This window comes from Musa acuminata, chromosome BXJ1-7 (assembly GCF_036884655.1).
Source record: "Musa acuminata AAA Group cultivar baxijiao chromosome BXJ1-7, Cavendish_Baxijiao_AAA, whole genome shotgun sequence".
In the NCBI taxonomy this organism is placed as follows: Eukaryota; Viridiplantae; Streptophyta; class Magnoliopsida; order Zingiberales; family Musaceae; genus Musa; species Musa acuminata.
In genome coordinates, this window is record NC_088333.1 from 1,020,483 (window position 1) to 1,039,217 (window position 18,735).

The following is an 18,735-nucleotide window of genomic DNA, read 5'->3' on the forward strand; positions in this document are numbered from 1 at the left end:
GGAAAAAATGAAATTTGGAACAAAAAAATGTTTGGCTTTCAATAAAATTTTCCCTCTCTTATACTTTGAATAAATAAAGATATATTTAGTTGTTCTTTTTTGTAAATATTGAGTACATGCAGTTAAAACTGGTACTCAATATAGAAAAACACTGAATGTTTGTCCATTTATTTTTCTAAATATTGACAGCTAAATATTTATTTTTTATAACAATTATTGATACATTAAACAATAAGCTTCATACTTTTTTTTATGTTAAGAAAATTATCAACAGGACAAACCTCCAATCAAAACCCTGTTGATGCTCCTTCAGAATCTGTCAGGTTCATATGGTAGGTAGGCATCATAACCTATCCTCCTACTTATATGCTTCCTGATTCATGGACTCACCTTCTTGAAGTGTGAAATGCACATATCCCTTTCATGATCTCCATCCATTCACCATATTTTGAGTACCTGTAGTTTGACTGTCAACAACCATCACTTTCCTCCCTCCAAGTTTTCCTTAACCTGAGTACTCCATATTGAATGCAACCATCTCACATGGCTGTCATTTACTCCTTGTCAGATCCTGCTCTGGTGCTGAGGCAACTCTTGCAGCCGTTCAAGACATTCCAGTTCATCACCTCCCATCGCTTTGATCATTCTATAGTTGCAGCATGATTCACTTTCCTAGTGTATTAGGTAATACGAAGCTGATGTATAAATGTTGTAGTAGGATGATATCAACTGCACCTGTTGTGGACAGGATCTGTGTGCTATATTTTGGTGTCCCTTGAACGCCACCAGGCTGACAAGACTCGAGACAGAGAGAGCGAGAGGAGAGAGAAGAATCCCTGCTTCAACTTTCAATTCGAGAGTTGCTTTTTGTGGGAGTGGAATCACCAATGCGGTATGTGTTTGCATGGACGAGGCATTTAGCTCTAGCTGGAGAGAGGTAAGAGTGAGGCCGAGAGGGAGCAGAGGAGATGTTCCTTAGCGTGCATGGAAAGCAGAAGCATCGGGTCGTGGTGGTGATGGCTGCTTCGGTCGAGACGTTTCACGTCAAACCCTCCTCAGAAGAAGAGAAGACCGACACATTAGCGGAACAGTGACATGCAGTCAGCTTTCCAGGCTTTCTCCAGATCCATATAACAGGAGCTCCGCTTGATCTCTCCTTGCTCTGTTCCTCCATGCTACCATGGCCTCCACCACTGTCGAACGCCTCGCGAGGCTCCTTGCCGTTGCAGGTTGCTGCTGCCTCTTTGTGCTGGCTCAAGCCACGGACGATGGCGGCGGAGTCGGGATGCGAAGTGAGGAGCTTCTGGGTCTCTTCGAGGTGTTGGGTGCTCTCTTGAACGACCCAAGCTGGGCGCAGCTCCACCCACGCCCTTGCACCGAGACGCCATGGCTGGGGATCCAATGCGAGATGGTGCTCGGTGATGGAGTTCAGGGACAACAGCAGGATCCTTATCTTCATGTCACAAAGATTCACATCGGCCCCGACGTCGCTTCACCGCCATGTAAGGCCTCTGCAAAGCTCTCCGAGTCCATGCTCAAGCTCCCTTACCTCAAGTCCCTCTCACTCTTCGGCTGCTTCCTCGTCCCGGACACGGTCTCCCTCTCTCCATCTCTCTTCGCCAATGCCTCCTCCTCCTTAGAGCAGCTGGTCATCAAGTCCAACCCGGGCCTCTCCGGAGCCATCCCACAGACCATAGGCAGACTGCAAAACCTGAGAGTTCTCAGCCTCTCACAGAACAACCTACATGGAGAAATCCCAAAGGAGGTGGGAGAACTTGGGAAGCTGGAGCAGTTGGACCTCAGCTACAACCATCTCACTGGCATCATCCCTGTGGGCATTGGTGGGTTGGCTAGTTTGTCCATCTTAGACCTCAGCTGGAACGGGCTGGAAGGGGAGATCCCTTGGTCGGTAGGTCAGCTCCAGTCCCTCCGAAAGATGGACCTTAGCTTCAACAAAATCTCTGGTAGGATTCCAACAGATGCAAGCAAGCTACAGAGTCTGATCTTGCTGGATCTGAGCCACAACTCCCTGACAGGGCCAATGCCAGATGCACTCTCGGATCTGAGAGAACTGCAGTACTTTCTTTTAGAGCACAATCCTATAGGAACAAGCATCCCTCTCTTTCTTGGTGCCCTTAAGAACATGGTGGTGCTTGGTCTCTCAGGCTGCGGGCTCTCAGGTCCAATACCCACGTTCTTTGGCTCTCTCACCAACCTCACCACCATATCCTTGGACAGGAACAGACTCAATGGGACAATCCCTGCCAGTTTAGAGGCAATCCCAAACCTTGGTCAGCTCAACCTGAGCCAAAACCAGCTGAGTGGGGAGATGGCTTTCTCTGAGGAGTTCGTGAGCAGACTTGGGGAGAGACTGGATGTCAGGGACAACCAGGGACTGTGCATAAACCCACTCAGAACTCAAAACCTCTCCTACTTGGAAGCTCCACCTTGCCTGTGCCCTCCTATCAACTCTGGCGAGAGGTCATCATGGCCCGAGTCTCCTCCACCGGAGTCCAGTGCTGTGAGGGTGAGGCCATCTTGGAGCCATGGGAAGGGGAGCATGAGCTTGGTGCTGGTGACGGTCAGGTGTTTGATGGGTCTGTGATGCTTATGATGCACTCTGCAAGAAGCTCTGTTGTGCTGTAAATGTACTCTGCCTTCTTTTTCTTGTATTCATTACAAGGGAGAGGGAAGATTTCAGTTGCCATTGCTGCTCAAAGGACATCTTGTTTTGACCATGATTCAAAAGCCTCCAAGCTTTCACTATTTCTTCACATGCTCTCTTCCTCATTCCCTAATTCTGTTACCAGTCTTGGGGGGATTCCTTATGTGGAGCATGCTTGATCGATCGTATGGAGAATACATAGTACACCTGCAGTGCCCAATGTGTTTTCCTGCACCAAAAGTCCCATCACATAAGAAAATAGTACACCTTTTCACTTTTTTAAGGAATTGCTAAATGTAGAATCCAAATCTATGAACAAAGTAACCTTTGGCATCTTCATATTATTTGCATATGCACAAACACTAGGCACCACAAGGCCATTAAATTGAACAGAAAGAGCTCAAGTCTAGTAAGACCTGACTTTGATCAAACCCACAGTTGTTGCAATGAAAATTTAGCTCATAAGACTTCTACTATAGTTACTCTGTTCATCCATTCTATGGAGCTTTCCGATGGCATTGGATAAATGAAGCAGAATTTTTTGCTTGGTGGATGAGGAAGCAGTGTGGGAGATGTCAGTCTTCACTTCCACCTCCACAAGCTAATCCAACATAAATATTTTTCCTGGAGTTTGTCGTCATGCAGAGAGCATGATCGCAAACAAATAAACCAATGACCATCTCAAATCTGCAGCCCAGTCATTGGTTTACTCCTCACCACCACCCTTGCCTTCTGGTTTCACTCCCTTTACTCTCCTGCTTTCAGGGAATCAGGTTGGTTCTTCTTTTTCCTGATTGGTTGTGTTTGAGCTTCACGTAAGGTCATTAATTGGGGTATTTGCTCTTGTGTTAGATCGTATTAGCTGACTGATCATTCCAGTTATGCTTTAGTTTGATGCATCCTTCTGTATGTGATCATCTTCAGTCTCGAACACTTCACTACACTCTGAGTTTGATGCAACACTACACACAAAGTGTTCGATCTATTGTGCCTTTCTTGATAGCAGTTGAGGTGTAGGCTTTGTTTGTTTTCTGCTCTTGTTGTGAAGTTTGTGGATTTACTGTGTTTGGGCAAAGATTGGAGTTCACCAACGTTTTCCTTTCTTTAAATTAGAAGAAATTTTTATTGTAAACGTGCAAAACGTTCACACATGGATTTAAACCTGAGACCTATTAATCATGCAACGATGCACTAACTATCTCGAATGTCTCAACAGAGACATAGAGATCACTAACGTTATGGAGTATGAGGCAATTGCCAAGAAGAAGTTGCCCAAGATGGTGTTTGACTACTATAACTCAGGTGCAGAGGACCAGTGGGCTTTGAAGGAGAACAGGGAGGCCTTTTCGAGGATTCTGTGAGCACTCTCCCTCATTCTATTCTTCCCCTAGTGTGCTACCACTTTACGATGCTCAATTTGCTCTTCATCTATAATTTTCAGCTTCTCTTTTTCTTTTCTTGAGGGAAACAAGAGTTACAATGATTCAGATGCTCCATCTTCCATGGTTCTTGACATTTTACTGATAGGAATTATGTAAACCTTTATAATCAATGCCATGTCAAATATCGATCATCTTTTTAAGCACTAAAGTTCCTAATTGGTTCCTATGATATTGTGAGATGATAATTTTTTAGCATGTCGATAAGATCGATAGACTTGTCATGCTAATGTTTTACAGAGTGATCCTCTGACATTTACTTTTCCTTCAAATTATGCAGATAGAATATCTGAAAGATTCTAGAATTTCCTGTTTGTCTTCAATTTCTTTTTCTTTTTCCAAGTCTTTTTGAGGGATTCTGTTTTTGGTTTTAGTAATCTTGCTAATAATATTGAAATATTGGAAACAGTCACTTGTCTTACAGTCAAACAAGCATGTTCATCTTTATGCAGCATGACAGGATGCTGCAACTTGATAACTCTGCATTCTGTACCTTATTAGAAATGTCATGTTCTTCATCTTCTTTGAATGACCAGAGTGCTCTTATGTTCATGTCACTGAAATTTTTTCATTGATTCTGGACTAGGTTTCGACCGTGCATACTCATCGATGTATCCAAGGTCAATAAGACCACCACAAAGATATCAATGCCAATCATGATTGCTCCAACAGCCATGCAGAAGATGGCTCACCCTGAAGTTATGATGTTTCTGGAATTTGGTTGTCTTACTTCTGCAAAGTTTCAGGAATATACAAAGATTTGGTTGCTTTTGCTCCAATTCTTTGGATATCTGTTCAACTTCTAAGATCCATACGACCCGATGTTGGAATTTAGTATGACTCTTTCTTCTGCTTTGGATGCATATGCTTAAATTTAGGCAAAAGTGTCAAGCTATCTACCATATAGTCCTTTTTGTTGCTGCAACTTACAACTGAATCTTCTAATGTTGAGTCTCTCATTGTTCCTCAGGAGAGTATGCAACCGCGAGAGCAGCATCAGCAGCCGATACCAATATGGTTGGTGATTATTGTATTGGATTTCTTATGGTCTACTAATTTGATTCTAAGACTGATAGGAAGCAGATGTCAACCTCACAGAATCTCAAGATTGCTATTGTTAACAGATATTGCTGCTTAAGTAATTAGACTGACTTCAGTAGCTAACAAATCATGGTGATCAAAGAGACTAAACATATCAAATATTTCTTCGCTGGACACTGCCATCATGGGCTACTTCCAGCATCGAAGAAGTTTGCCTCAACAGGACCAGGAACTCGATTCTTCCAGCTCTATGTAAGCATTATCTTCTGATATTGATTATGTTCCTTTAATGTTTGAGCTAAAAAATTGATGTCAGGAAGCCTTCAATGTTATCTTTTTAGGTATATAAAGACCGGAATGTAGTTGCTCAGCTCGTCAGAAGAGCTGAAGAGCAGGATTCAAGGCAATAGCCCTTACAGTTGATACTCCAAGACTTGGTTGGCGAAAGCAGACATCAAGTACAGGTACATGAACACCTTGATCCTGAGTTGCTTATTAAGCAATGCTCATTGACCTGAACTCTATTTTGACAATTTCACTTGACTGACGCTTGAGCATATCATTGATTCATAGTTCATAGTGTTTTTGCTGTTCTACTTTAAAATGTCTTGCAGATTCACTTTGCTGCCTTTCTTGACACTCAAAATGTATTGCAGATTCACTTTGGACCTTGAGAAAATGGACATGGTGAATAATAACTTTCATACTTAACATTTGACTGCATAAGACAACTGATTCATCTTTGTAGTTAGTGTCTCTTGCAAATGCGTATTAGGATGCAAAACAGAGAAGGTTTGCTGTCTTGATTTGGAGCACAATGGAAATCATGAAGAATGTTCTGAATCATCAAACGAGTTCAGCATATAATGAATTCAAATTCTATCAGATTACAAACTGATTTGATGCCAACAGGATGTGAAGTGGTTGCAGACAATCACTACCATGCCCATTTTTGTGAAAGGAGTCCTCACTGCAGAAGACAGCAACCACTGTTTCACTTCCAACCTTCCATTTACTTGTGCTGAACACAGTCCAACACCAACCTTGACTTCAAATTGCAGCCAGACTTGCCATGCAAGCTGGTGCAGCCGGTGCCATTGTCTCCAACCATGGAGCTGGTCAGTTCGACTATGTTCCAGCCACCATCGGTGCACTGGAAGAGGTACATCTGTCTGCAACATGAAATCAAGCTTTTCTCTTTGGCCATTCTACTTCTTTAAGGATCAAATATACTTCTTTTTCACAAGTCAATTACGACTTGATATCATATGGTGGCAGATTTAGGTTGTCAAGGCTGCACAGGGTCGTGTTCCCGTCTTCTCGAAGGCGGCGTTTGCGGTGGCACCGATGTGTTCAAGGCTTTAGCATTGGGTGCCTCTGGAGTATTTGCAAGTAAAAATGATGTTTCAGTCTCTTCCAAGTACATATCATAGCTTGCATGCGATTGTAACACGAACTAACAATGATCCTACAATCCTGAACTAGAGATTTACTGTGAATTCAATCGAATCAAATCAAGTCAATGTCGTTTGTTGTGATTTACTGCAGACTGGGAGGCCTGTGGTGTTTGCCTTGGCAGCTGAAGGTGAAGCTGGTGTGAGGAATACGCTGCAGATGCTAAGGGATGAGTTTGAGCCGACAATGGCACTGAGTGGGTGCACTTCGCTCAGAGGAATTAGCCGCAGTCGCATGGTGACTGAGGCAGACACCACCAATCAATCACATGGTCTCAAGGTTGTACTGCTGCTGCTGCTGGGGTGATTGCCAATCTCCTTCGGCAAGAACAGAGCTTACATATCAGCTTTAGAATGCAGTGGCATAGTACCTCTTAATGTCTTTGATGTATATTCATACTATTGTTAAAAGCTTGAAGGAGATCTTTTTATCCATTAAACTTTGAAAAAGAAGCCTTTATCATTTGTTGATGAACACAAAAAAGGCTTTTAACCCATTGATGGAGAGCAATCAGAGACAATCAAATGGAAGATGTGAGGTATAACTCCATGTGCACCATGTTCTTATTGCTGCGGCAGACATTGTTGAGCTTCTTGGTCTAAGATCTTTGATTTGATTAGTCTAAAAACCTGTGATCTAAGATATTTAAGCTCGGATTAATAGCAAATGTCGGAGATCATATCACAATTTATTTATCTGTACGCTGACTTTACAATCCGGAAGTTTGACTTGCTGAAGAAATGAGGGGAAATCTCAGAAAGGAAAGAAAACAATCCATGCTACTGCTATCACCGTAAGAAACACCACGTCAGCAATACTGTTCTTGCTAGGTTGACTTCACAGAGGACAAGGGGCGTAGGGAGAGAGGGAATGCAATCTGGACTTCCTTTTCTGAAGGAACAGCTGCAGTGATCGCTTCATGGCAAGCCCAGGATTGATCAGGAGCTGCTCCGGAGGATGAGGGTGAGGAGATGGTGGCGGATCTCGAGGCAGGAATGATGAGCCCTTCGCTTGTTGTTCATCCATCTGTCTCTTGGCCATGGAGATGATGGCTCTTGCCTATGAACACGAAACACAAGATCATCATTCGTTCACAACAACCGAGTAATGCTTGAAGCGGAAACTTACAGAGGAGAAAAGAGATGAGGTCATTACAGACCTTGGTATCCGTGAGATTGCAGACACAGATTCGACCATTGTAGAATAGGGTGATCTGTTGCTGCTGGGACTCCTTCGACTTGCCCAGGAACTCCACTAACCTGCATAAAGCATACCACAAGAAAGGTAAGTAATCCATGAGGTTTCCTTGACCACATCGAGACTAGAATACCCGTTGGATCCGACGGTGCCGGAATCGGTCGGACAGACATCGCTCCCGCTGCTGCTGAGACGGAGTCGAAGGTCGAGATCGCAGCTGATCTCCATCAACTCTTTCATTCTTTTTCGAGAACTGGTAAAGCGAGCTGGGAAGAAGCTTGGTGAGCGAGCGAGAGAGAGATAGAGAGAGAGGATGCAGTAGGCCTTTGTGTTCTCCACGACACAAAATAAGAAGATGGAGGAAGAGAAGAGTAGGTGATGGACGCCACAACGTGTAGCAGGTGGTCCTCATGCACGTAAAATTCCTTCGTCAGCATCCACGCCATGGCGGCGGAGATGGTAGCCATGAACGAGACAATACGCCTTTCCGATTTGCTTTCTTCCACTCTGTCTTCTCCCTTCCATCTATTGCATTACATTAGTTCCTAACACAACATCACACACAGCACAAAACTCTCTTTGATAATATCACTTTTATCTCGAATTAATATACTCAACAAAGAGGATTTTTTTATATAAAAATAAATACATGTACCTATGTAGTATGTGATCTCCCATGTTTATTTTTATGTATCCTACAAAAAGTATATATATATATATATATATATATATATATATATATATATATATATAAATTAATTGTAATTGATATTAAAACTCTTTATAACTGTACCATTTTAGATCATATAAATAGTTAGCAAATTAAAAAACTTGAGGAAAAATGTTATTTCCAAACTTTGCAAAGATTGATGTATTAAAACCCAAAAAAAAAGAGAGAGAAAAAAAAAGGGAAAGGTTTGATATTTTATGCTTGACAACCAATCTCTAATTTTTAATATTTGAAAAATAGAGGAAATGCCACTTAAAATTCCTCATCCATTTACGAAATTTAAAGCTTTATTTCATCTAGACTAAGTCTAGTTCAATGGGTAAGATTTGAACAAATCAAAGATCCAAGTTTGAATTAAAAGGATTTGAATTATATCTCATCCGGTCTCCGTCAAAAATTGACTTGTGAACATAATTGATCATGAAACTACTGTTTACACAAAATTATCTAATAATAATAATGATGATAATGGTCACAAAAATTTTGACTACAAGTTCACTGATCAAAGTGTTGTGCTAATGGTCAATGGTTTTTTTCCCCTTCAAAGAAAAAAAATGCAAAACATGTGTTCTCTTCTTTTATATTATCACAAGTCATTAGAAGTGATTAGAATTATTAGAATAATTTTTTTAAACATCCTAAGATCGTTTTAAATTTCATCGAGTCTATGATTTATCAAAAACCAACTCTTTTGAGTCTAATTTAATTTAGTGTTTTTATCTATCATTTTTTAGTTATCGAATCAGTCTGGTTTTTTAGTTTCTTAAGTGAATTGTCCGATCCGATTCGATCGATAGTAAAGAACTGTTCGATGGGAGCTGACTTCCTCGTAAGTGCTTTAGGATGGTTGTGGGAATTAGTCGTAGATAATTCCAAGTCAACAGTCGGCGGCCTGCCCACCGTGGAACGTTGTTGGCAGGTCAACCCACCAGTTGGTGAGACTTGACTGATGGTTGTGTAGTACGTACTTCAATGGGTCAAATGACAACAGCACACGGCTACTACTACACTGGGAATTCAGATTCCATTTTGATACCGAAGAGCTCATGGACCAAACTTCTTAAAGAGAGTTTGACCTTCGATCATGGTAAGGAGTCAAATGCCAAAAGCTCTCAATAAACACCGGACATTAGTTGAATAAAGGATAGACAAATATATGGAAAACACTAAATCTTTTATTGAAATTATTTAATAATATAGAATAATAAGTAAAGATGCCCTTTTTTTTAATTCTAGTTATTGATTGATATGCGAAGAAATGAAGAAAATTAGAGATACAATTCCACGTGACTAAAATTTCGAATTTCGCCCCTATTTTTTCAGTTCTTTAGGATAGGAAGGAAAAGAAAAAAGTGTATTGAACCTCAGCAAAAATGTGGTAGATCGAAGATCAAATTTTGGAGAACAGAAATGAAAATGTGGATCCAGTCTACGGCGAGTTCCACGAAATCATATGACACATCATCTGTCATGACCCGGGCGGATAAACTAGCCTATCAACTTCGTTTAGTCTAAACCACTGACCAAAATACTTAAGTTGAAATTGATATTAATATACTCATCAGATCCTTATAAGTCAATCTTAATTCTGTCCACTTTCGATGTGGGACTAATCAGAGGTATTACATCATCTCTCTCATACATCAACTTCACTGGACGTGGAAGCTAATGTTACCCTAACGAGAAGGTCGATTTAGTCCCGTGTAATCGACCATGTAGTATTACCTAGTGTTTTTCGGATTCTATGTTGCATGATGAGACTTTTTAATATTATTATGTTCTTATAGATTCGACATTTAATTTAAGCACTATGTTTTTCTTCTTTTTTTTACAAAGGATAAATTTGGATCTTGCGATAAATTATCGATATCTTTACTTGCTAAGTTAATTGATACTTTCAAAATATATCGAATGAGATTTCAAACTCTCAATTTTTGGTAAGTAGATCTAGTATATTTTCACCAAACCAATGTTTAAGATGTACTTAATAATTAGAACTATATTGGTAACAAGGTCCACTTACATAAAATAAAATAAAATAATGAATTCAAACATTATATCTGAAAATGTAATTAAAGAATATCTAAATTCAGTTTAAGCATATTAGATTGATTTAGATACCCTAAGAATCCAAAAATCTCATTTGTTGGTATATGTATGAGAGATGTGGAAAAGGTTTTGGGATGAAGATGAATTATTTAGTGTTGCTGTCTAATGCACTGCTAATTGGTGTGTTAAGAACTTTTGTTTTCCATATTTGCTAGATACATTGCATAACATATATACAGATCCTGCAAACTGATGATTGATTGGAAAATGTCTCGAAATGATGAAAAGAACAATAATGTTCCACAATATGCACGTATTCGAATTCATATTGAATTAGAAGATGAACCTGGCAATACCATAGCTCCAGATAAATTAAGGCATGTTTAATCTGTGTGTGTGTGTGTGTCTCTCTCTCTGTCTCTCTCTGTCTCTCTCTCCGCGAGTGTTTCGCGTGTGTGCGAGAAGAGTGAGGAGTACGTAAACCTACGTGACGAAGCAAACGTGACGACTGAGCCCTTAACGTGGCGTTTACCGCCGCCCGTCGCCTCATGCATGCGGGCGAACCGGACGCTTCACCAGGGAACGTCCAATGCATTCTGTGGGCTGCAATCCGCTGTCTTTTCTTATCCTCACATCAATTCCAGAAATATAACACTATTTCTGATCCGTACGAAAATCTGATTATATTAGCTTATTTTATTGTCATCTGCGTGTCAATCAATTATGACAGATATAAAGCCATCAATATATGTCTTAGTAATTGATGGAATAAAATATCACTAAGTGTCACAAATGTCTCCAATGTCAACTTGTGATTTTCTTAGAAACTCTCGAGAGACGATCAAACTCATCGATAGGGCACATTTATCATAATTGTATGTTCACTTATCAAATTATATATTAAAAATATTAATTTATTCCTAAACTCATCGATAGGGCACATTTCGGTATCGCCCACGTGGACTTAGGCAAACAGACACGACGATATAAACATGGTACTTTAAGTCTAATATGGCGCGTAGCACACACGTAGGGGGCAGTCGCTCGTCGCCCCCTCCATACGAATGGCATCATCATAGTACAGTCGTCCCAGAAAGCTTGGGGCAGCGTCGCACGATGTCGATCCGTACAGGTCAGTTAACGCTCCCACAAAAGCTTAAGCTGACCGCCCGAGGATCCGACCATAATTAATTGATCCTGTACTATCAATTCATCATTGCAGGTATAAAAGCTAACTCTCCTTAATCAGAAGGGAGAGAACTTTCGCACATTCAACTTACTCTTATTTCACTCAACGCTAACTTAAACTTCGGAGGGGTCAAGTCGAGAAATACCCCTCCCGACCTCGATCTGTGTGCAAGGGTTGGTGACAAAGAAGCAAGCAACATGACTCATAGCTCAACCTAACCCGACGCAAACTTTCGTTGCCCGAGTCTCTGCATGAGCAACTTTACACATTTGTGATCGAATTGAGCTAAGTTGACTCCTCGACCATGGCGTAGAGATTCACTAACATCGATCATGCCACTAGAGTCTACCAAGTTGGAGGTAAGCCAATCATGCCGCTAAGCTCGATTTTGTTGAGTAGAAGAGACACTTGTCTTTAAGTTGAATTACATTTTCGATTTGCATCTTGGTGAAATCACGTCGACTTAGATCATGTTTCTCGGACTGAATTGATGCCGAGCTGATTAAAGGGATGAGGTGTCATCCACGTGGCAACATTCTATTAGGCATAAATTATTCATCCACATCAATTGTATTTGTAATATGATAAAAATATTTATAGGTTTTTGAGGGGTGGTAAAGGTAAGTATGGAACAACGAGTGTTGAAGACATTATTACCCGATCAAAGTGGTTCAAACCCGCTTGCTTGATTGGAAGAGTGCAATTTGAGTAATTAAAGATGCGATGATTAGTAAGATGTACTTACGAGGATCTCAGGGCACAAGATTTTGGTTGTCCAATACCCTAATTAACTCAAATTTTAATCGGTAATTAACATTATCCGTATACATTCGAATTGTACACCGTATACATTGGAATTGTTCTCGGAAGGAAACTTTAAAGCAATTACATCAAAGAAGCGTCCACCACCGATTGCTGCATGCATGCATGCATGCACGCACGCATGCAGCAACACCACAGTGGCTTAGAGACGAGAAGGAAGGAAGGAAGGACTATGATTTGATAGAGAAGAAGAGTTGCGGTGGGTGACAGTAAGGGGAGACGGCGTTCATTCTGGACTTTCGCTTCTGAAGGAATCGCTGCAGCGATCGCTTCCTTGAGAGCTCCGGATCGATGTGGAGATGCTGCAGAAAACGAGGAGGAGGCAGAGGTGGTGGTGATGATGATGAAGTTGTGGATGACTCCTTTGGCTGCTGTTCTTGCCTCTTCTTCCTCGTTTGATCATCCGTCTCTTGCCTGGCCATGGCGATGATGGCTTCTGCCTGCAGTTTCCAACCATATATAAGGAGCAATTCGCAGAGGAATATATCAAAAGAAGACGATGGTTGTAATGGGATGACAGAGGAAGAACCAGTCAAATATGCACAGAACAAAAGGGAAGAAGACAAACCTCAATCTCAGTTACGTCGCACACGCAGATTCTTCCGTTGTAACAGATGGTAAGCTGCTGCTGCTGCTGCCGGTACTCTGATCTTGAGCTGCCTGATGCTTCCTCCACCCTACGTAGTGCATCCGGAGATGAATGAATGAATACCCATGCTCGATAACAAAGCCAGAAATGCAAGCAGCAAGGACACAGTAGAATCAAATACCTGCTAGGGCTGGACTCGGTGCTGCAGTGGCCGCCATCGCCACCTCCATTAATGCCGAGGCGAAGACGAAGGTCGGGATCGCAACGACTCCCCACCATTTCTTCTCGAGAAGAAGGCTGGAAGATCACAGGAAGTGTATGGTGTTTGAAGCTGGTGGAGCAAGGAAGGAAGCTTGGACTGAGGGCCTTATATTCCAACGGAGAAGAGAGGCGAGGAGATGTATGAAGACGGGTCGGCTGTGGGTTGGCGGAAGGCCGACTGCGTCTCACCACGTGAAACATCTGCTCGTCGTGTGGGTACGGTTGCTTCGTCGGCAGGGTACGCGTTGCTATTGGCGGAGAGGGGTGGGCCAGCCGACAAGGGTGGCCATTATTAGCTGGAACATTCAAAAGTTGCCGGTGGTTTGAATGGGTCAGCCACACTAAAATCATGCTTCCATGCAAATTCTTTTTCATATTTATCCCTCTATTTTTAATTATGATATATATATATATATAATTATAGATATGTGACCATATTTTATTTTCTATTTTAGGATTCTTTAAGAATAGCGGAGGACCAATCGATTGAACACGTGTCGAGGGGAGACATGATTCAATGTAACTCGCCGGCTATCATTTCATCAATATGAAACATGACATCCGACTAAGCTTAGCATCCATTCATGCATCTGAGGATTCGATTGGTGTGGGTTTGACGTCGGTGTCGCCGACCGACGGGCGATGTCGTCTAGTTTTGGTAATATGGGCTTCGATTGAATAATGTGTGTTGAAATAGAGGTCGGCACATTGTAGAGAGGTATCATCGAGAATATCTTATTATTTTTTTCTTCCACGATCAAATCCGTTTAAGAAAAGATTGAGAGATAATAGAAAAAGAGCGTGGAAACAAAATTAATTTTATTATCGATAAAAGAGATAATATTAAATAGTTAATAGATCACTAATCGAAATACCTTTATAGATCAATTAATAAGTCAACGAAGTTAATAGATCAATTATCCCGTTAGAATTAATCTTGACAAATAATATCAAAAGTTAACCTAATATCGAGGTATGATATCATCGAACTATGTCTTACATACATCATATTAAAGTTTTATTCTAATATTATATTGATCTTTAAAGAGTATATCAAGTCCTTAGACGAATGAAATTGTAACATAGAGCTTAACAAAGTTAATAGACCAATTATTCTATCGAACAAATATTTTAATACTTATCTATTGCATAATTATAATTTTAACTTGCATATAAATATTTTTTTATTTCATCTTTATTATCGATCTCATCTCTAATTGGTTGGTCACTCATGAATGATTTATAATAAATAATATTATAAAGTGATTCTAATACATAAGCCAACAACTTCGTCAAAGAACTCAAAATTGTTTGATAAATACAAAATTGGCTAACCAAACATTCCCTTAAATAACTTCATCCTCTGAAGTTAGGTTCTTTTCGAAAAGAAAATTAGAGACAAGAGCTCAAATTAATTTGGAAATTGACTTCCTGGCAAAATAAACACAAGTAACACGTGCTTGAGAGTGGGGGACGAAGACCATAGCTGCGCCGCCGCCACATGCAGCTGCAAGCAAAGGTCAACCGAATTTAGCACGACGAGTCAAAGTGTCCCTGGATTACCCCGCAACGTGTTTGGTCTGATTGTTTCGGTCAAAGTCTTCAGGTTTACCCCTAACTCAGTGCTTCAGTCAAAGTCTTCTATATGTCTTTTAAGGGGGAGGAATATATATATGTATATATATATATATATATATATGTATGTATATATATATATGTATATATATATGTATATATATATATGTATATATATGTATGTATATATATGTATATGTATGTATGTATATATATGTATGTATATGTATGTATATATATGTATGTATATGTATGTATATATATGTATATATATGTATGTATATATATGTATATATATGTATGTATATATATGTATATATATGTATGTATATATATGTATATATATGTATGTATATATATATATGTATAAATATATGTATATATATATATATGTATGTATATGTATATATATGTATATATATATATATATGTATATATATACATATATATAGGTAAATTTTTGAAGAAAAAAATTCTTAATTTTTTGCAAAAGTCTTTAATTTTCTAAAAATTCATACAAAACATATTTTCTTTTTTAAAATATCATTTTACCCTAAACTTCACTCCACTATTCTCTATCATTGATAAGCTTTGCACCACTGATCCCACCTCCATCAATCGCTATCCATGTATCGTCATATCTATTATCCTATTTGTCACCTTAATAATGAGGATTATAGTTCAGGGCGAGGATGTGCACCTCCCCTTCTCCACTCATCGTCTCTATCTTCCTTGTCGTCGACTTTGCTTGAGGGGGCTACAAGTGAGGATGACGATAAGGCTAGAGAAAGAGGGGAAGAGAGGTGAGGATGGCAACGCAAAGTGAAGACAGTTGTCAATAAAATATGAGGACAATAGGGCGAAGACAGACATTACCAAGAGTGGATGAGGGTGATGGGCAAAGGGTAACGGTCTCGAGTGCAAAGGCAACCAAAGGCCCATGCATAAAGGTGACCAATAACCTATGCACGAGGACACTCAAGCGTGGGGGTGGAGGTGAGTATGAGCATAGGCTTAGGCAACCAAGGGTGGAGGCACAAGGGAAAAATTATCTTTTAAGAAAGAAATGCTATTACAAAAATTTTAATCAATAAGACACTCTATAATAATTTTTAAAAACTAAAAATTGTCTTAATAATTGCTACATAAATATGTATATATATGTAAAATTTTTGAAAAAAATTCTTAATTTTTACAAAAGTCTTTAATTTTTAAAAAATTCGTACAAAATATATTTTAATTTTTAAAAAATTCGTACAAAATATATTTTATTTTTTAAAAAGTGATTTTACCCCAAACTTCACTCAACTCTTTTCTATCGTTGATAAGCTTCACATAACTGATCCCACCCCTATCGATCGTTATCCTCATCTCGCCATCTTTATTGTCCTCTTTGTCATCTCAACAAAGGGCATTATAGATCAGGGTGAGGATGTGCACCTCTTTCCCCCATTTGTCGAGGGAGCTAATACGGTGGAGGTGGACATAGCCAAGAGAGGATGAGGGTGATAGGTAAAGGATGAAAACCTTGAGTGTGAAGGCAACCAAAGGCCCATGCCTGAAGGTGGCTAATAAGAGGGCGGTCGACGGTGTGGGTGGAGGTGGGTAGGGGAAAAATTTTTCCTGATAGAAGCACGGGAAAAAAATATTTTTTTGAAAAGGAGTATATTACAAAAAAAATTTAGTAATAAGACACTCTACAAGAATTTTTAAAAACTAAAAATTTTCCTGATAATTGCTGCATACTATAATAATGTTAAATTTTCAATTGATATTATTGAACTTTAGAAAACATTGTATATCTTTTGAAATAGTATTTTTTTTTTTTTCATATTTGTTACTCTAAATTTAAGTTTATGAATTGGGGAGTCAAATAATCAAATAAAATGATAAGAAATATTTTTAGATATTTAAAATATTAATTTTTTTTAAAATCAAGCATCTACACAATTAGTAGTGGTTAAGTTTATTGGAATAATACTATTGCAAGTGACAATATGGAGAAGTTATATATTTGAAGGAGTGTATATATATATATATATATATATATATATATATATATATATATATATATATATATATATATATATATATATACATATGCTATATCAAAATCACACTATTTCAATCCAAAACTTTGAAATGATATATCATATTAAGATCGTTTCCTTATCACCTACATTAATTAGTTCTAGTGAGAGCTGTCACTTATTTTCTTCGAATTTTTCGATTATACTTTGCTGTTGTATATATATATATATATATATATATATATATATACATATGCTAGATCAAAATCACACTATTTCAATCCAAAACTTTGAAATGATATATCATATTAAGATCGTCTCTCTTGCTATGTTTCTCCTTTGCTGTTGCTTTTTTTCTGGATGCATGCTCTATTAATAATGCTTTGACTGTAAGATGGTGGTTGGCATTGAGGATTGGATCAAGAGCTCAGAGAGAAGAGCATCAATGGTTGACCTTTGTTTGATGAGGCAATGGCTCCAAATGTATCCTTTCAGGTCTTCGCTGTATACCTGAAGTAAGCTAAAACACTGACAACAATGGTGTTCCTTGTTGGACTTGTATGGGAGTTTCAGTGCCTTGAGCTCCATCAGAGGAGGGTGGTCTTCTAGAATTGTTGGACTTCCAAAGACAACTTAGAAATATTTGTCTCATGTTCCTACAAAATCTTGGAATTATGATCATCCATGTCCTAAATCTACAGACCCCTATACCCAAACTTCAAACTTCCTCTCTCTCTCTCTCTCTCTCTCTATCTCTCTATCTATCTATGTAGATTTCTTACTGTTTCAAGTCTGCTCTCATTGATCTCATCACTCGATTGGATCCAAGAACTGTCAGATGAACTAATTATATATGCTAAACGAGGCAGTCTATTTCATGATTAATCAAACTTAATAGTATCATAAAGCTAATCTAATCACAGGACAAGGTTTTAAGGTCCTACCACTCAGAATCCACCATTAACACTGGCAAAACCAGGATTAACCACACGAACACCGTAATGTACCAAATATTCCTCTCATCTGCATCTGTCACGAAAGAAAAGGAACCATCAACATGATGAGACATGACAATCGACACAACATCATGCACAAGGACCAAAGCAGAAGAGTCTGTGTCACTGATGAGAGAGAAGAAGTGTGTGTTCGAAGAAGAGTCGATGCTGAAAGCAAGAGTTGGGGGGGCGCGGGGGTCCAACGATTAAAGACCACTAATTCATTAGAGAAAGCACAACGTGGATGCTAATGTTTGGTAAGAGGACAATGGTTTGAGGATAAAGATGTGGGAAAAGCTTGCCGACAGACAATTGCATCAGGAGCAGAAGCTGAGACAGGGAGGGTGAGGTACTGTGGAAGAGGTTCATCACAGCAGTTCTCGATGTGTTCTTCAGATACGGTGAGGTTTTGGTTGATAAGACATTGTACTCTTATGTGACCGATTGCACTTCTTCTATGTTAGGTGACCCATTGATAGCTTCTTCTATGTCTTGTTTGTGCAGAGTAATAGATGCCCAATTGTTTGTTGATGCATTGGTGTCCAATTCACTTCATCCCACCCACATCTGATGCACGAGAACTATTCACCCATATTGGACACCTATATCATATAAAACAAGTGTTCTAACCTCTCTTTCCATCTCTCAAACCATTTATCTTTTTTTCCTGTGGCTGTCTGTGCCACTGAAAAGGAAGT

The 18,735-nt window shown here is 39.4% G+C and overlaps 2 protein-coding genes and 1 pseudogene across 3 annotated transcripts; 1 reads left to right on the forward strand and 2 right to left on the reverse strand.

Annotated features, from left to right (window-relative positions):
- Positions 1–967: 967 nt before the first annotated feature.
- Positions 968–6,906, forward strand: LOC103991153 (uncharacterized; annotated as a pseudogene).
- A 372-nt stretch (positions 6,907–7,278) lies between these two features.
- LOC135679814 (protein TIFY 5A-like) lies at positions 7,279–8,166 on the reverse strand. 2 transcript variants are annotated; one of them, XM_065193799.1, is made up of 3 exons: positions 7,931–8,166; positions 7,729–7,859; positions 7,279–7,659 (listed from the first exon to the last, which is right to left on the reverse strand). In XM_065193799.1, the coding sequence occupies exons 1-3, from the start codon at positions 8,035–8,037 to the stop codon at positions 7,619–7,621; spliced, it is 279 nt and encodes a 92-aa protein (XP_065049871.1). In that variant the 5' UTR covers positions 8,038–8,166; the 3' UTR covers positions 7,279–7,618. The 2 variants fall into 2 exon arrangements, with proteins under 2 accessions (XP_065049871.1, XP_065049870.1); XM_065193798.1 differs by having other exon boundaries at positions 7,282–7,659; positions 7,760–7,859.
- Positions 8,167–12,590: 4,424 nt separating this feature from the next.
- LOC135679815 (protein TIFY 5A-like) lies at positions 12,591–13,518 on the reverse strand. The gene is made up of 3 exons (XM_065193800.1): positions 13,358–13,518; positions 13,156–13,264; positions 12,591–13,027 (listed from the first exon to the last, which is right to left on the reverse strand). The coding sequence occupies exons 1-3, from the start codon at positions 13,453–13,455 to the stop codon at positions 12,758–12,760; spliced, it is 477 nt and encodes a 158-aa protein (XP_065049872.1). The 5' UTR covers positions 13,456–13,518; the 3' UTR covers positions 12,591–12,757.
- Between the last annotated feature and the right edge of the window lie 5,217 nt (positions 13,519–18,735).